General features: G+C 33.2%; 1 protein-coding gene across 6 annotated transcripts in view; it reads left to right on the forward strand.

Moving 5' to 3' along the window:
* The window catches only part of Mon2 (MON2 regulator of endosome-to-Golgi trafficking), a 98,053-nt gene extending 79,856 nt beyond the window's left edge, over window positions 1-18,197 (forward strand). For 4 of the 6 annotated variants that reach the window (XM_087192343.1, XM_087192344.1, XM_004861135.4 and 1 more), the window contains 6 exons: window positions 62-252; window positions 3,931-3,991; window positions 5,457-5,580; window positions 8,346-8,553; window positions 10,882-10,964; window positions 17,480-18,197. In XM_087192343.1, coding sequence (XP_087048469.1) covers window positions 62-252; window positions 3,931-3,991; window positions 5,457-5,580; window positions 8,346-8,553; window positions 10,882-10,964; window positions 17,480-17,643 — 831 coding nt within the window. In that variant the 3' untranslated portion in view covers window positions 17,644-18,197. Of the gene's footprint in view, window positions 1-61; window positions 253-3,930; window positions 3,992-5,456; window positions 5,581-5,606; window positions 5,666-8,345; window positions 8,554-10,881; window positions 10,965-11,170; window positions 11,395-17,479 lie in introns of those variants that run through there. The other 2 variants (XM_087192345.1, XM_087192346.1) reach the window with 2 other exon arrangements.
* Window positions 18,198-18,495: the final 298 nt, after the last annotated feature.

The following is an 18,495-nucleotide window of genomic DNA, read 5'->3' on the forward strand; positions in this document are numbered from 1 at the left end:
TTTTAAAGTAAAGTTGTGTTTGTTTTAATTAATATTTGTCTTAAACCATCTTTATTTTCAGACTCTTAGGGTTCCTCTCAGTTTGAAGTATTCCTGTCCTTCTGAAAGCACATGGAAACTAGCAGTATCTTCTCTCCTCAAAGTTCTTTCTATTGGGCTCCCTGTTGCCCGGCAACATGCTTCTTCTGGAAAATTTGACAGTATGTGGCCAGAACTAGCCAACACTTTTGAAGACTTTCTTTTTACTAAAAGGTCAGTTTATTACTTTTTTGGGGGGGTGGGGGGTACCGGGGATCCAACTCAGGACCTTGAGCTTGGGAGGCAGGCATGGTGCCACTGAGCTAAATCCCCAGCCCCAAGCTTATTACTTTTTAAAGATAAGACAGTCTTTCAAGAAGTAGCACATTATATTTACAGTTGCTCTGAAAACAGTTTTTATCTTGATTCATTGACAAAGCGATTAGGGCTGGGGATTTAGCTCAGTGGTTCCACTGCCTGCCTTGAAAGCACAAGGTCCTGAGTTCAATCCCCAGTACCAAAAAAAAAAAAACCACTTGTAAACAAAGGGATTAGTAAGATTGCTAGGTTCTATACAGACTACTTTGGTTTAGGCATTTATCCATTAGATAAATTATCCATGAGCAGTGGAGTTCCTTGTTCTTTTCAGTGTTTTTGGTTGTAAGGCAGGAATCTTATCTGTAAGACCATATGAATCCATCATAATTAAGTAACTGATTTTTAACTTAATGAAGGTAAGATACATTTTTTAATCTGAGGCTCATTTGGAAGTACAAGAGGAAAACAATTTTAGGAAATCAGTATTTTTTTATATTGGTATTTTCTTAAATCCTTTAACATAATTTATACTTGCTCTACGACCCTCTGAATAACCATATATTTCTCTGTGATACTTCCCAACTCTTTTGTTCTCCAAGTTGCTTTGGTAAGAGAATACAATAACAAAGACAATACAGATAAAATAAGCAACTAGAAGAAAAGAATGGCTTTGGACATCATCAATGGCTGTCATAAGTACATAGTTTAAATAAAAAACCCCACAAAATTGAAAAATATGAGAACTATAAAACATTGAATACCAAAGCATGGTACTTGACTTACAGGAGATACAGTAGGCTAATGGGACATTGTATAATTTATGCCCTGTGAATGGTACATTAAAAATCATTGAGTACTAAGCCAGGCACATTGGTGTGCACCAGTAGTCTTAGGAACAGTATTGGGTGAATGAGGCAGAAGGATCACTTGACCTCTCAGTAGTTTGGGACCAGTTTGGGCAATGTAGGCAAGACATAGTCTCTTTAAAAAAAAAAATCACTAAGTACTGTCCAAAAGAATTGAAAGCACATGTTCACACAAAAAACTTGTGTGCTAATATTTATAGCAGTATTATTCACAATAGCTAAAAAGAAAAATAGCTCAAATGTCTGTCAGCTGATTAGTGAATAAATTAAATATAGGATATATTTATGTGTATACATATGTTATTCAGCCATAAAAAGAACTGAGGTACTGAAGGATGCTATACATGGATTTACCTTCAAAACAAGTAGAAGAAATTAGACACAGAAGACCATACTATTGTATGATCTAATTTTTATGATATATCCAAAATAAGCAACTCCACAAAAAGAGAAAATAGACTATTAGATCTCAAAGGTTGGAGAAAAGCAAGAGGGTAGGGGTGGGAGAGTGGTAGCTGCTAATCGGTACAGAGTTTCTTTTGGGGGCAATAAAAATGTTCTGGAATTAAAATGGTGATGGTTGTATAACTTCATGTATATACTAAAACTTCTGAGTCGTACACTTTTAACAGGTGAATTTTATAGAATGTGAATCATCTCAGTTACAAAAATTGTAATATGCCATACAGAGAAAACTGACAAAAAGTATAATACTTTATTAGTTTGAAGGTTTTTTATATTATTTGATTTGTTTGTTTGCTTGTGGTATTGGGGATGAAACCAAGGGATGCTCTATCACTGAGCTGCATCTCCAGTCTTTTTTATTTTAAGACAAGTTCTTGCTGTTGTTCAGTTGACCAGGCTGACCTTGACTGTGATGCTCCTGCCTCAGCCTCCTCAGTAGCTGGGATTAAAGGCATGTGCCACTTTGCCCAAACCTTTTCATTCATGAAATAAATTTTTAAAAAATTACTGCTGTACTCTTCAAACTTGGCCATCTCCCTTATAATTTATAGGTAAATTATTTTAATCAGCATTTTAAGATTCAACCAATGTTTTTTGATATGCTTTAGTAAGGATACTAAATTAAAAAGCATTAGTTTGGGTTCTGGCATCAGAATATTCATGTTAAGCAAAATAATTTACTGATTTTATGGATTGTTGGAATTAAGAATGAACCTTTCAGTTTTTAGTTTTGTGTGCTGCTCTATTATTTCTTCATATTTTAACAACCCACTTCAGTATTTCTGATATATGATGCAAATAGCATTAATATTATTAGTGTGTTTCTAATAAATTCTTGGCTTGTTAGTTTTTTGTTGTTGTTGTTATTTTTTGGTAACAGGGATCGAACTTGGGTCCTTGCTCTTGCGCAGCAGGCGGTGGAACCACTGAGCTAAATCCCTGGCCCTTGGCTTGTTAGTTTTTTATTGATAGCCCATCATTAGTTAAACTCTGCCATCATCACAAATCTTTTAATATTACTAAACAGATTTCTTCATTGTAACTTAAACATGATTTTTATCTCTCAAGGTGCAAAATGATCTATGAAGCTATTTTGTTAGTAGTGGTTTTTTAACTCCTGCTCTTGGTTTAGGTGTGGGTACTTGTTTTTGAAATTTTCCTTCTAGTTTTTACTACTAGGTTATAAAGTTCGTAGGTCTTAGACACCAGAATGTAAGTTCTGTAATACAAAGACTGAGTCTAGCTTGCTCACAACTGGATCTTCAGAACCACATATAAAGCCTGATTCAAAGTAGTTGGTACTCAAAAGATATTTAATGAGTGCAAAGCATCCAAACCAAGCAAACCAAAGTCCATTGCCCCCGTAGCCTAGGGTACAAAACTGCATACTGTACTAAAACCCAAATGCGTTAACAATTTTTACCTCTATAAGAGAGTAATATAGGCTCAAATGTCAGACAGATCTAGGTTGCCATTCACTTTTTGGTGTTCTGCATGTTATTATCCATTTGAAGCTTCAGTTTTCTGGTGATTACAGAACAATTGTATTTACTTCATGTGATTGCTGTGGACCTATGAGATTAATACACATAAAGCTCTTATTATAGTGGCTGGCTGTTAAATTTTCATTGTCATTATTATTGTAAAATTATTACTATTCTATTCTCAACTGTTTTAAAATAGTTAATATTTCACTGTTTTACAAATTTATGACCATTTTACTAATTCTTATGAGCCAATATCTGGACTCCATCTTGTTTTTCTCAGAACTCTTGACTTCCTCTGCTTTTGCTAAAACAGTGTTTTTGCTCTAGAAAATCTTAAGTCAGTCCTCTCTTTTTTGGTAGATATTTTCTATTTTTACTATAAAGAACTTTAATGCATTGAAATTAATACAAATTAGTGATTAATGGGCTGCCCCTGAGTGAATAATTTAGCAACTTGATTGATGTGTCTTAAATCATTACAACATAAGTGAATTTAGGTATCACAATGATAATTTTTGCTATAGTTGTAGATGATATAATATCTTTACTTTTCCTTTTTTATTTCATACTACTGAAAGAAGTTAAGTTCTACAGATTTTTAGTTTTGGATTAGACCAGGTGTTTTCGTAGTTGGAGTTTCGTGTTTGCATATCCCAGCCTGGGTGGGAAAATAGAATTTTTTTTTATCATTTGAATACTGTTTATATATAGTCTATTTGTATCTCCACAGAGTATTTTACCTTTAAAAGTAAAAATATCTTGTTTATATTTTTTAGCATACCTCCTGATAATCTCTCTATTCAAGAATTTCAAAGAAATGAAAGTATTGATGTTGAGGTGAGAAAGCTATTTAAAACATTTTCCTGTGATCATTTGTGAAAACCAAATAGTCGAAAAGTAAAAACTATAAAATTGCTGAAAGAATAAGGTAATGTAATAGGTTAAGATTGAACCTAAAGGGGCTGGGGATTTAGCTCAGTGGTTTCAGCGCCTGCCTTGTAAGCCCAAGGTCACGAATTCAATATCTGGTACCAAAAAAAAAAAGATTGAACCTAAAAACCATTGAAATTCTCACAGATAAAATATTGATTTTAGTCACTCACATTTTAAAAATAATTTCCTTAGTTGTAGTCTTGTACTATGTGCATGTCTCTAGATACTTAGTTGGGTTTATTTCATAAGTTTAAAAAGCAAGTTAGTTCACTGAAGTAAATCAATTAGTCAGTGAGTATGGATTCAGGAGTTTAATTTCTACTTTGGCAAATCAGGTGTCTGTAGTTCAGACTACTCTGGTTGCAAAGAATACATTTTGGGCCAGGGATATAGCTCAGCAGTACAGTGCCTGCCTGAGTGCTAGTGCAAGGCCCTGAGTTTGATTCCTGGTATTAAATAAATAAATAAATAAAACATTTTGAGTATTGTAAATGGAGGTTTGTTTTGTTGGTGGTGGGGCCTGAGATTTTTTTTTCTTTAAGGTAGGGGAACATCTAAGTAAATCAAATAAATCATTTAAAAATGTACATTTAAAAAACCTAGAAATTATCACATGTTTACAAAATGCTGCCTTTTGTGTAATATTTACCTTTTTAACACTTGGGTGAACATTTTCTTTAGAGGGCAAAATAATAAACTATAGATACACTATTGGTAAAACCTGTAGTTTATTTTTAGGTAATAAGCTATTTAAGTAAAAAAAAAAAAGCTGTTTGAGAAAAGTGCATATAGCTTTTATTTCCCTTATAATTCATACTTTTGGGCAGTAAAAAATATTAAATCTTGGGCCGGTGATTTAGCTCAGTGGTTTCGCCACCTGCTGTGCAAATGCAAGGACCAGAGTTTGATCCCTGGTACCAAAAATAAATAAAATAAATAAAATAAAATCTTAATTTTGGCTATTTCACTTGAACATGGCTAAGTTTCATGTGCAGTTTTTCTCTGTAGCTCTATTTGTAGTTATCACACTGAAGAGCAGCATGTGTCAAAGTGGTGTTACAGTAAACAGTAATATTATTTAACTGTTTTGTAAGTGGAGCAATGAGGGAAAATAGACCAGCGTTCATGTTAATGCTTAACAATAAAGTATTCATGGACCTCTATCAAGGAGGATTCTTTAATTGATTTTCCTTTAAAATGAAATTTAAGGGCCGGGGATTTAGCTCAGTGGTTCTGCTGCCTGCCTCGCAAGCACAAGGACCCGAGTTTGATCCCAGGTACCAAAAAAAAAAGATAAAATGAAATTTAAATTTTACTCTAGAATTTTCTGGAAAAATATGCACTGTGTTTGACCCTCCCCTTTTTTCAGGTAGTTCAGCTGATCAGCACTGAGATACTACCTTATGCCAATTTTATTCCTAAGGAATTTGTTGGTCAGATAATGACTATGCTTAACAAGGGCTCAATACATTCGCAGTCCTCTTCATTTACAGGTATGTTATTTTAATTATTTTTTTAGGTGTTAGGAAATATTGAAGTTTTTTTGAAGCTGACAAGATGGTGAAGCCTGTGATTGTGGTAAATATAAATTGGATAGGTAATTTTTAAGAATGTAAAATAGAACATTAACCTTTGTAAGAAAAATATATGACATCCGGTGGGTATAGTGTTTATTTGCAAATCATGATTAATTATATTTCACAGCACTTATAGAATCTGATGAAGTATTACAGGCTGGCAAGTTACCAGTTTTGTGAAATCAGAGATTATTGGGAGGCATTATAGTTTAGGAAAAAATAGGGATATATTCTGCCACTAGGTGTGTTGGTTAACTTCTCTTGAGTGTCAGTTTTATAATCTTGAAGATGAAGATATTAATACCAGCTTTTTTCAGGACTATTGGGAAAAAATAAGATGCCTTAACATTTGTTGAGGGAATAAGCATTGAATAGCTGCTGATGTATAAAATGTTTTGCTAGAATGTTATTTCTTGATCTTCTAAATATTTCTGTGAGGATAGGTATTTCCATATTAGAGAAGGTGAAAGCACTTTAGTGTAGTTGAAAAAACTGATCACATTCTAAAGGATAGAGGTCAAATTCATACTTTAAAAGAACTTCATTGTTCTTTTCATTCCATCATTCTGCCTTAAGTGCTTATATATAAGTTGCCTTTTGCTATTATTTCCTTTATATAAACTTGTCTTCAAATAAATGCAATGGTGGAACCATAATTAGAATTTTCTTTGAAATGATTTAAAGATTGTAAATTTATGCAATGTGTAGCAGTTCTTAGAATTTATGAACAGCAGTTTTAATATATACAGGCTGGCCACTAGATGTCTCTCTCACTACTTACTTCACAAATTAGGTTTTTTTCCTAGTCCTGACAATCTTAAAAATTGGCGTAGTAACATGGAAATTGAAGAAACATGAGAATCTGAGGGAAAAAAATTGGAGTCCACTTATTTTAATACAGTTAACTTTTTATTAAGAATTATAAATTTTTAAAGATAATTTTAATAAAATATGCAGTAAGAATTATATGCAAATATCCTAAGATAAATGAGGGTTGAGTTTCACGTATAATTTTTCTAGCAGTTTTCTGATAATATTCCTTGCTGTTTATTGTACAAATTTACCAAGACAAAAAAAGTTCATGGCCATTTTTCCAGTGACCTTACCATAAGGCATGAATATTTTCTCAGCTTTGTCTTTGAGTTCTCTTTAACAACATACATACAGAATCATTCCTTGCTAATCAGGGCCAACTTATGAACACAGAAGTTCCCGTAAACATTTTGGACCTCCACTCTAAAGTATGAGCTGAATGCCAAAGTTCACAGACGTGAAAGAAAAAGACTGAGTAATGAAGAGAAAATAAAGGAAACCAGAAGGAAGCAGATGCAATGCAAAACCATAAAAAATGTAAAAACATAATACTATTAGGAAGTTCAAAAGGAGAAAAAGATTTCATATTTATGAAACAAAAAATGTTATGAAAAAGGAACGATAAAAACAAGAAAGAATTCAGAAACACTAAAAACATGATAGCTGAAATAAATTCAGTCAAGGGTTGGAATAAAACATTGGAAAATAATACAGAAAACAGAACAAAAACCAAAAAATGAATAATATGAGAATAAAGAAATAAGTAAATGAAGGCTAAGAAATAAGCTAAAGCTGATGTTCCGATATCTGACAGTTGGTCTTCCAGAAAGACAGAACAAAAAAACTGAAGAAATTATCAAATAAGCAAACTGAAGAAATATACCTCCAAATTAGAAATGGTCACTTAAAATCCCAAACAAATGAAAGGCAAAAGATACTCAGTAAGGCACATAATCATGAATATCAAAATACCTGAGATAAAGAGATCATAAAATAGTTCCCCTCAAAAATCCAAAATAACATTAGAATTTTCAGTAGCAATGTTGGATGCTAAAGACATAAAGCAATAACTGTAGAGTTATAAATAAAAAAGGATTGGCATTTTGTACCTAGTCACACTTGGCCAAATACGAGTATAGAATAGTAATCCTCAAATTTCAACAAGCAATATAATGGAGGATAAGCTATACTCCAGAGTTTCTGTTTCAGGAAGATGAAGGTGGATCATGGAGAGCTCACATTTTTTTTTTTTTTTGGTACCGGGGATCGAACTCGGGTCCTTGCACTTGCGCAGCAGGGGACAAAACCACTGAGCTAAATCCCCAGCCCAAGAGCTCACATTTTTAATAAATGCTCTGGTGTTGGTGATGTTGCTATATACCACATTTTTGGGGCACCACAGTGAAATAATGGCATTTGCAGAAGTAGCTGGTCTCAAAAAGTTTACTTTCTATAGATTGTTTCTTAGGAAGATACTTCAGAATATGCTCCATGATAACAAAAAAGGTAAACCAAGAAAGCAGAAGGCAAGAGATCTAGGAAGCGAGATGTAACATAGGGAAGAATGGAAACAATTCCCAGGGTGATGGCTGTCGACTACTTTCATGTTATGACTAGACAACACAACTAGAGAAATGGAGCAGAGGTCATGTTCCAGAAAAGATGCTGCCAGGAAAGGAGAAAAAAACATGTCATTATTGCAGGTTGGAGTCATAGAAAACTGTTGAGAAGAAATGATGAGGTTATACAGCCTTTATGCATGCCATAGGTTGTTCATAGATGTCTTTCATCAGATTGAGAATTTTCTTCTATTCCTAGTTTGCTAGAATTGTTATAATATTTTTAACCATCAAAAATTAATTTTACAGAAGCAGAGATTGATATTCGTTTGAGAGAAGAATTTTCTAAAATGTGTTTTGAAACATTGCTTCAGTTTTCCTTCAGTAATAAGGTCACAACACCTCAAGAAGGCTACATCTCACGAATGGCACTCTCAGTGCTTTTAAAGAGGTCTCAGGATGTTCTGCATCGCTATATAGAGGATGAAAGATTAAGTGGTAAATGCCCTCTTCCAAGGTATATTTTTTGTTTTATTTGTTTGTGTGGGTTTTTTGTTTTTGTTTTTTGGTACTGGGGATCAAACTCAGGACCTTGCACCTGCTAGGCAGGCGCCATAACCACTGAGCTAAATCCTCGGCCCCATTTTTTTGTTTTATTAATATAAAAGTTACTGATATAATTATTAGTTATTACTAATAATTACTGATATAATTATTAGTTACAAAGAGGTCTGAAAACCAGGTGTTTTCATAAGTGATCTAGACTAATCTGAGGCTGTTTATTATGGTTTTAGTTATCTCAGAAAGTGTAAATATTCATAGGTCTCACCGAAGATACAATAATGTGTTTTATTATGGGATACTTTTTCAGATCCTTGGAGGTTAAGTGCTATATGATATATGTACCAGATTACCTTTTTGAATCTGAAATTTTTGAATTCCAAAACCTGTCATCTACCACATTTTTATGTACAGAATTGTGAATCTGAATGATTACATAATATTTCTCTCCAGTGAAAATAATAGATAAATCATATCCAAAGAATGTGTTGTTATATAATTATTTCTAAGCTTCTTTGTCAGCTAGCCATATATTAGATATTCTTTTTATCTAATCTACTTAATTTGCCCCTTGGACCTATACATACTGATTTCCTTCTCATCTATCCAAGCTGATTCATTGGAAGAGGCACTAGGCCTCTCTGCTAAGCAAAGGCTAATCAAAGCTGGGGTATGCACTAGAATTCATCAAACAAATGGAAGAAACAAAACAATATGAGAGGACAAAGTTATCTGTCAGGAAAGAGGAAAGTCATTTCGCTTTCTGTCCATATGGTACTACTGGAGAAGCAAATCACTCGCCTTAAGACTTTGTTCACATTCTTATTTGCTTTATAATAAATTTCTGGAGTTGGAATTGACCTGTCAAAGAATTCAGACATTTCTATACTTTTTCCCAGGGCTGTATGAATGCCCTTTCTTCCATGCTTAGCATTTTAAATGATTTACCAGTCTATCATTTTTCTTTTCCTAATTTGATGAATGAGAAATAGTCATATAATAGTTACTATTTATTTTATTTTTTGGTACCAGGGATCGAACTCGGGTCCTTCTGCTTGCAAGGCAGGCGGCAGAACCACTGAGCTAAATCCCCAGCCCTACTATTTATTTTTAATTACCAATGTTTATTAATCATTCTTAATTTTTTCAGAATCCAGCATATTTTGAATCTCTAGAATATAAATGGCAACTCTCCTCTTCAAATTGATATGTAAAAAAATCCCATGCCAAATATAGTTAGTAATTTAGTTATGGGCATGTTAAAAATTGATTAATCAAGAAATTGATTAATCAAAGTTGATTCTTAAAGTGTACTTGGAAATGTAATAATAAAGTTGCTTCAAGTAGGATATTCTTATTTATTAGATTGTAACATACTGTTTGATTTCAGAAAGCATCCTTTCCTCTTTTTCTGTTCTTAGTATTTACTCACTGCTTTTAAATTGAGCCTTATTCATACTTGCCCTATGCAGTTACATTATATCATCCTATGTACAGAATCACTAAACTGTTTTCTAAAAAGCTACATTACAGTATTATATTTAATATGGTTACAAAGAAGGCTTGAAATAGTACTCTGTCATAGGATTAGAAAATTCCTACCTATAGAATGAAAACACAGATTCATACCCAGATAGAATGGAGTAAGGTGGACTATAGAGCAGAAGAGTTTTATTTTTGTCAGAAGAAAGGGAATCAAAGTATTTTTGTTGATCCTTTACTTCAAGTTCATTCCTCATTGTTAAGGTCTTCAAATAATGCCATTTTAGGATTGATTTCTAACATGTATCTTGTTTGTTGTGTTAGACAAAAAAGTATCACTGCAAGTTTGTGCTTTAAATAGCCTGGTAAAGTGTGTGCCAGGTTGTAATTGTAATGTTTATGTTTAATTTTCAGCAAATTTCTTTCAGTACTAGTCTTTTAAAGAAACAAAAAACCTATTGTAGAGAACTTTTAAAAGCACATATAATAAAATATTTTAAGTACTTATGTAGAATATCTTACAAATAAATTTAGATTTGGGTGAGTAGATTGTGCTTCCCCTTTTAAATTGGTAATTTGTGGTAAGAATAACTGCAAATCAGATTTGTATACTGAAGTATATAAATTTATATGTCCTTTTAACATGTATGAAATGCTTTTTCCTTTTATAAGAATTTAAAACAAACTTTAACTTTATGTTGTGTTCAGTATTTTTTCAGTTTACTTGTACAAACCTTATTTTTTAAAAAAATGTGCATGGCATATTTAACAATCTTGACAGAAACCATTTCCCTTTTTTTAGGCAACAAGTAACAGAAATCATATTTGTTTTAAAAGCAGTCAGCACTCTCATTGATTCACTTAAGAAAACTCAGCCAGAGAATGGTAAGTGCTTAGAAACTCAGTTATCTTAAAATTTGTAACATTTACGTTCTTTTTTTAAGAAAATTAAAATTCATAATGAAATATGAGAATAACAATAGTTAATATACTATATCATAATCTTAAAAGTAGTTACTCATAGTATTTTGTATTACTTAGCTGAATTTTAGGAACATAACAGCCCTTAGACTTTCTTTTTTTTATACTAGGGATCAAACTTGGGACCTTGTGCTTGCGAGGCAGGTGGCAGAACCACTGAGCTAAATCCCCCACCCTCCCTTAGACTTTCTTTCCTCCACTTTTCATGACAGCAGAACATCAACTCCATTAGGATATCAATTAAGTAAAATTAAACAGCAGTTTAGCTAATTTATGAAAAAAAATAAATTGGTTTGAATTCTTGATGTTGCATGGACGATTCATTTTTTTTTTTTTGGTACCGGGGATCGAACTCTGGACTTTGAGCTTGAGAGGCAGGGGCCGTGCCGCTGAGCTAAATCACCAGCTTTCATTATTTTTAATGTGGAAGATCACTGACTTTTGGAATAGATGAGAAAGCTTTCATCTACTTTTACTGATCTACTTTATAAATATAAGCTATATAAATAAATTTGAATCATTTTTATAGTTCTTAAATTAGAGTCATTTTTATAGTTCTTTTTCATTTATTTTCCCTTTGTGTTGATCATTTCTATTTAATTTATTCTTTACATTATTCTCAGAAATGATTTTTTTCACTGCATGACTTTGATCATTCATTTCCCTCTCCCCTCAAAACACAATTAAAAAGTCATTTTCATTTGCCATTTCCTACCAAATTGCTGAGTACTACAGTCTAACTCCATTCTGTTCATGCTTTATTTCCCACTAGGTTTCATTTACTCTGCTGTTTTCACTAAATTAAAATTCTCGAAGTTCCCAAGTATTTCCAACCTTTCACTTATTTTCATCTACTGCCTATATCCACCTAGTTCAAATACCACGCCACTTTTGAGCTTTGTTCTTAATCTCTTAAAGGCATATGATTTCTCTTTTCAGTGAGCTCATAAGCACTTTTATATGTACCTTTGTTTTGAAGCACTGTATTATTGCAGTTAGATATGTACATGATTCACCTCCCCTTTCTTACCTTGTAATTATTTTGAGAGGCTTTTTGGACAATGTTTGTACTACTATGAATTCGCTACAAGATTGCTTCTCAAAAAGTGTGGTTTGTTGGTCCAGCTACTGGTCTTAAGAGTTTGTTAGGGAGCTAAGACAAATAGTTTGTATCAGAATATAAATCAATTGTGTTACTAAACACACTGTTTAATTCAGCTTTTTTTTTTCACAAGACTATGTTAAAGAGGATAATAGTGTATTGATTTACATTCTATCATGAGCTTATTTTTTCACAGACTAGCACTTTAAGCAGCATTATTGGTTGTTTTTTTGTTTGTTTGTTTTTACTTTTTTGTGGTGCTAGGATTCAGACCTAGACAGGGCTTCATGCATAGTAGACATGCATTCTATCATTGAGCTACATCTGCATCCCCAGGCAACATTACTTTTAATACCCAAAAATAAAGGAAATTTTCAGTAATTGACTAATAACTTAATAGCAGTGTGTAAATTCCTGTCAAAATTCACCTGTTGGTACTTTGACCTAAAAAGGATATTATACTACATCTTGAGGCATTCTACTTTTATTTCTTTAACCCAGAGACTGGAGAAGGGCATTATTGGTGGGAGTGCAGACTGGTGCAACCACTTTGGAAATCAGTATGGAGATACCTCAGAGAACTAGAGCTAGAGGTCCCATTTAACCCAGCTATTCCCCTGCTGGGTATCTTCCCAAAAGAATTTTAAAAATCATACCACAGCGATATATGTGCATCCATGTTTACAGGGGCAAAGTTTGTAATAGCTAAAGCTTGGAAACAGAACAAGTGCCCATGAACTGGAGACTGAATAAAGAAGATGTGGTTTCCTTATAAAATGGAGTACTACTTAACCATAAAGAATGAGAAACTAGAGACATTTATAGCTAAATGGATGCATATTGAGGCCATACTCTTAAGTGAAATAAATAGGACACACATGTGTAAATACCGAATAGTTTCTCTAGTGTGAGAACCTGAAAGTATAAATAAGGATTAAAATGATTAAAATGAATAATTGATAATTTGAAATATTAAAAGGTCCAAAGGTGTAGGGTGGTAGGAGGGAAAGGGGAAGGGAAAGAAGGGAAAGGAAAAATTATGAGAGAAGAAAAAAATGGAAATGAAATCTATGTAAATAGGGAAAGGTGGAGGGGTTGAAGGATGCACAGGTAGTGGGGAAAAAAATAAGAACCAAGATATATCATGTACAGGTACAAGCACCCAATGATAAATATAAATGTATTGTATACCTAAAATGTACCAGTAAAAGAATTTTTTAAAGGGGAAGATAAGGTAAAATGTCTAAGAAAAGTCTAGAGCAATGTTCTGAATTCATCCACCCCCCCAAAAAAAAAAAATTTTTTTTAAACATTTTAGTTGATTTTTCAGAGAAGGAAGACCATGCATTGAAATCCTAAAGACCAGGAAATTTTATTCTAATGTTAAATGGTTGAAGCTATATTTATTGTATTTTCTTTATTATTGCCAGAATTCTGCTAAATATATCCAGCATATTTACATCCGTAGTATTTGCATTATTTTATGTAATCTTTAGACAGCTGTCAAGAATTTAAAACTATACATATAAAGGGAATAAAAAGAAGGAACACTCAGTAACTTCTTACAAAGCCATTGGGCTATGGATAGAGCAGTGTAATAATGATGGATAATCTAAATTAATCTTAAAACAGTTTTAGAGAGTTAGAATTATGCCTTTGATCATATGAAGTGAAAATTTAAATGAAATGAAACTGTAAATGATGATATTGTATTAGAAAGCTATGATAAGCCTCATTAAGAAAGAAAAAAGACAAGAAAACAAGGTCTTACCAGCAGAAATATGTTGGATTGTACATAGCCAGTCTAATTCAGGAGATTAGATTTAATGTTTAGGGCCAATACACTTCAAATCTACTTAAAACTTTTATTATAATTTTAAGATTTTTTAGTGGGAATGAAGACTTTTTTTACTATTCTGTTTGGGGGAATTTTGTTTTAAAAATCATTTAAAATGATTTAAAATATCATTTTACTTGATCTTTGAAAATTGGAATAGATAGCATGTATACACATAAATCCAAAAACAGAAGCCAGGCATGGTATTGTAAACCTGTAGTCTCAACAATCTGGGAGGCTGAGGCAGGAGGATTGCAAGTTCAAACTAACCCTGGGCACCTTAATAACTTAGGCTCTCTGTTTTCCTCTCTCCCCTAAAAAAAGACAGATGAGGGACTGATGTAAAGACCCTGGGTTCAGTCCCCAGTGCAGATAGATAGATAGATGGATGGATGGATGGATGGATGGATGGATGGATGGATGGATGGATAGGCAGGCAGGCAGACAGACAGACACACAGACAGACAGACAGACAGGCAGGCAGGCAGGCAGGCAGGCAAAAGTTTTAAGATGGTCTTTCCCCTATTCAGTATCTGCCCAGTTCTTACCTCACCACAAGCAGCCATTTTTATTCACACTTCCCTACAGAAGTTTATTATGTAAACATAAAATATATACAGTGGACCCTTGACTTATGAACTCAGTTCGTTCATGAGAGCTGGTTGTAACTCAAGTTGGTTAGGCTCTTCTACACAGCCTTCAAAGTCTCTCTCCTGTATAATTTTAGACCACACTTTGTTCCTTGTAGATCTCGATGTCCTTAGAAAGAGACTGGCCTAGGATTTCTCAATTAACCTCACACAGGAAAGGATGTAATATTCCTTCCAGAACTCATTAAGGGTTAAATCTGTATCTGAGACCATCTAGAAGCACAAGCGGCCAGCATTCAGGTCATAACTCAAGACTTTGGTCATAAGTTAAAAGTAAAATTCTGGTCTATACATCCAAGTTGTTTGTATGTCAGGCCAGTCATAACTTGAGGGTCCACTGTATTTCAGTGCCTTCAGTTTTATGTACAAATGTGCACAATAGCACTATGTCATACCTACTGTTCTGAACCTCCTTTTTCTTGTTTTTTCACTTGATGGAATTCATGGAGATACTTTCTCATAAATACATTCAGCTCTTTTTTTTTTGATAGTCAAATATAAAGTCCCCATAGAAATTTATGGTGGACTTTAAAAAAATATTTTGATTAAAGGAATTTGAAAAGCTTCTTTTAAGTTTTATTTCAGATAGTATCTTCATGTGTTTCTGTATTTTCCTATAATAAAGAATTGGTTTGTCAGTTAATTCTCCATGTAGGCATTCTAAATAAGTTTCACTGTACATAAGCTTGTGTTAAATGATTAAAATGGAAAGTTTCACAGAAGACAGCTGGAGTGCCTGGTGTGGGGATGCACTCCTGTAATCCCAGCGCTCGGAGGTTGAGGCAGGAGGATTGCCTCCAGTTCAAGGCCAGCCTGGGCTCCATAGTGAGTTCAAGGCCAGTGTGAATTATAGAATGAGACTCGGTCACAAAAAACAAACAAAACTCAGCTGGAGCAAAGTATTTAAACTTCCTAGACCAGTGGTATTTTAGACTTATATTGGTTTCTTTTCTGTTAAGCAATGTTGTTTTTACAAATTAAATATGATATGAATTCCTAACATATAAAACAGATAAAAACAAAACCACTCTAGCCTGGTATTTCCCATTGTCACTGATACCCTTCAGCCCCATCCCCTTTCTTCTTTCTACCCCTACTCTGAGGAAGTACCTGTTTGAGAAAAGAGGCTTAATGAGCAAGTCATGATTTTCTAAGATATATACCAAGGAATAAACATTAATTATGAGTCATGTTCAATATTGGGTGTAAAAAATTCTGTAATCTTATTAATTTTTAAAATCCTGGATTTGAGCAATTTAAATCTGATTTTTTTTTGGCTTAAATTCTTTTATTGGTACATTTTAGGTATACAATATGTTTACATTTGTCATTGGGTGCTTGTACCTGTACATGATGTATCTTGGTTCTTATTTTTTCCCCATTCCCTGTACTCCCTTTACCTCTTCCACCCTTCCCTATTTACAAAGACTTTGTTTCCATTCTTTCCTTTTCTCATAATTTTTCCTTTCCCTTCTTTCCTTTCCCCTTCCCCTCCCACTTTCCCTACCCCTAAATCTGATCTTTTATTATAAACACTCAATAAATTCATTTGAATTATTAGTCCCCAAAAGGAGAGATATATGCAACATCTGCCACACTTACTTGACCAGGAACTTTTTAAAAAATATGTAAATAAAGTACTAGTTTGAGTAACTCATTCTTGTATTCTACAGCAGAAGTTGCAATAAAGGTAAATGAATGACTTGACCAGGGACATAGCACTGCCTTATTTCAGAAGGAACTTTGTATAGTTGGCACCCAATAAATTAGAGTAAAAAACAGAATCAAACTCTTTGCACATTTCATAGTATTCTTTCTTTTATACTGTACTGCCTCCCAGATCTGAGACTCATTCCACAAAGTGTCATAAAATCTATCAGGATGTTTCATTGTGTGAGTGCTCAGAAAACAAAAATGTAATATGTGATCTCGGAGTACATGGAGACTACTAACTGACTGAGATGTAATATTTTTGCCCAATCAATACATAACCTTTAGCTGTACTGGTTGGTCATGATAATGGTGAGAAAGTCAGACTTGGTCCCCCTTCACCAGAGTCTACTCTAGTGATTTACATTAAAGATTAGGAAACAGTATAAGAGAAGGATACAGTGGTACCTTGGAATTTGTCTTTTAACTCGTTCTGAGAGTCTTGATGAGTACCAAAAAAAAGAGGTACCAAATTGTTTTGGCTGGAAAGAGTAGCGAGGCAGTTGACATTGACATTGACAAGTTCTAGCTTGGGCTTCTAAACAAAACAAAACAAAAAGAGTACTGGAACAAAATTTTCACATCAAAATCCATTGCATATCAGATTTGATGAGTTTCAAAGCAGATGAATGCCAAGGTATGACTGTAACTAGATCTGTGTTTGGTAATTTGAAATTGAAATTAGTATCAAGGATATTACTGGGAAAATCAGTATTTGTATTTTTAGTAGACAACTGAATAAAGAAATTTTTTCTAACTATTCTTCAATGTACATTACATTCTTTAGAAACTACACTGAAAATAGCAAAGGTTTGGATTATTCTAAGTTACTTTATTGGCTTCCAGAGCTTTCACAAATTATCATTTAAAATGTTCCTTATCAAATTTGTTGGTATTGAGAACTCTACACAACAACCATATGTTTTTTCCCATGTCTTATTAAATATAGCAGAAAATCTTCCAAAGATTTTTTAAAAAGAAGAAACCAGATGGTAAAACCTGCATGTTTCAGATTTTTTCCTTCCATTGCATTTAACATTGATTGTGTTTATGTTAATTGGATAATCTTTACTGTTTAAATCTATCCTATTTCGATATTTTTGTACTTCTTACATTACAGTTGATGGGAATACTTGGGCCCAAGTAATTGCCTTATACCCAACTTTAGTAGAATGCATCACCTGCTCATCTTCGGAAGTCTGCTCTGCACTTAAAGAGGCACTGGTTCCCTTTAAGGATTTCATGCATCCACCAGCATCCAAAGTTCAAAATGGAGAATCTTGATCATCTACAATATATTTGAAGGAAGAAAGATATCCTTAAGAATGTTCCTGAGTCTTCTATAAGAAGGACATTTCTTATTACAAAAAAATTCTTGGCAGCTGTTGTTTGCCACCTTTAAATTGTAATTGCCTGGGTTCTATAATTCATATTATAAGCTTACACAGCAACACTTCTGAATGAGTAGCTCTGTGAGCCTTTAATGAGTTAAACTGGTGGGAGGGAGTTAGTACCACAAAATAGCTACCATATCTTTTAATTGGTGATTCAAAAGTGAGCTTATGTACAGTTTGTGGTGTATGTGTTAATGATGTACTTTTTTTAATGAAAGAAAAGATATTTCAATTCAGATTTATTAGGCTGGTATTTTTCCACCCTTTTTCAAGTGCAAAATTGTACTAAAATTTTATGCAAGATGGTACTGTAACATTCCATATTATTTACAACCAGCCTTTCTAAACAAAGGGAACTGATATACCTGTGTGTATAATAAATAGTACAGTTCTATATAAAATAGTTGCATTTATTTAAATTTTTAAAATATTGATAATGTTAAATGCTTGAAGCTGTATTTATTAATACAAAATTGTTTGCTTACATTTTTACTTATAATTTGTCTTCTTATGTGCAGGCAAGCTTACCTTGTCATCAGTTAGCTTTCATGCTTATTTTAAATGTATTATCAGTGATCATTAAACATTTGACCAGAAAGTTCATGTGAACACAGCAGCAAATAGTTTATGATTTGCTGACTTTGCAGCTTTGAAAGAAAAGTTATTAATTTGATACATTGAGATATATTGTAGCACTGACTCCATCATACCTCATTTCTTTAAATATCTCTTCAAGCCTTCA

This window comes from Heterocephalus glaber, unplaced genomic scaffold (genome assembly GCF_053883595.1).
Source record: "Heterocephalus glaber isolate CG9 unplaced genomic scaffold, H.glaber_assembly_v1.0 deba00001569, whole genome shotgun sequence".
NCBI lineage: Eukaryota > Metazoa > Chordata > Mammalia > Rodentia > Bathyergidae > Heterocephalus > Heterocephalus glaber.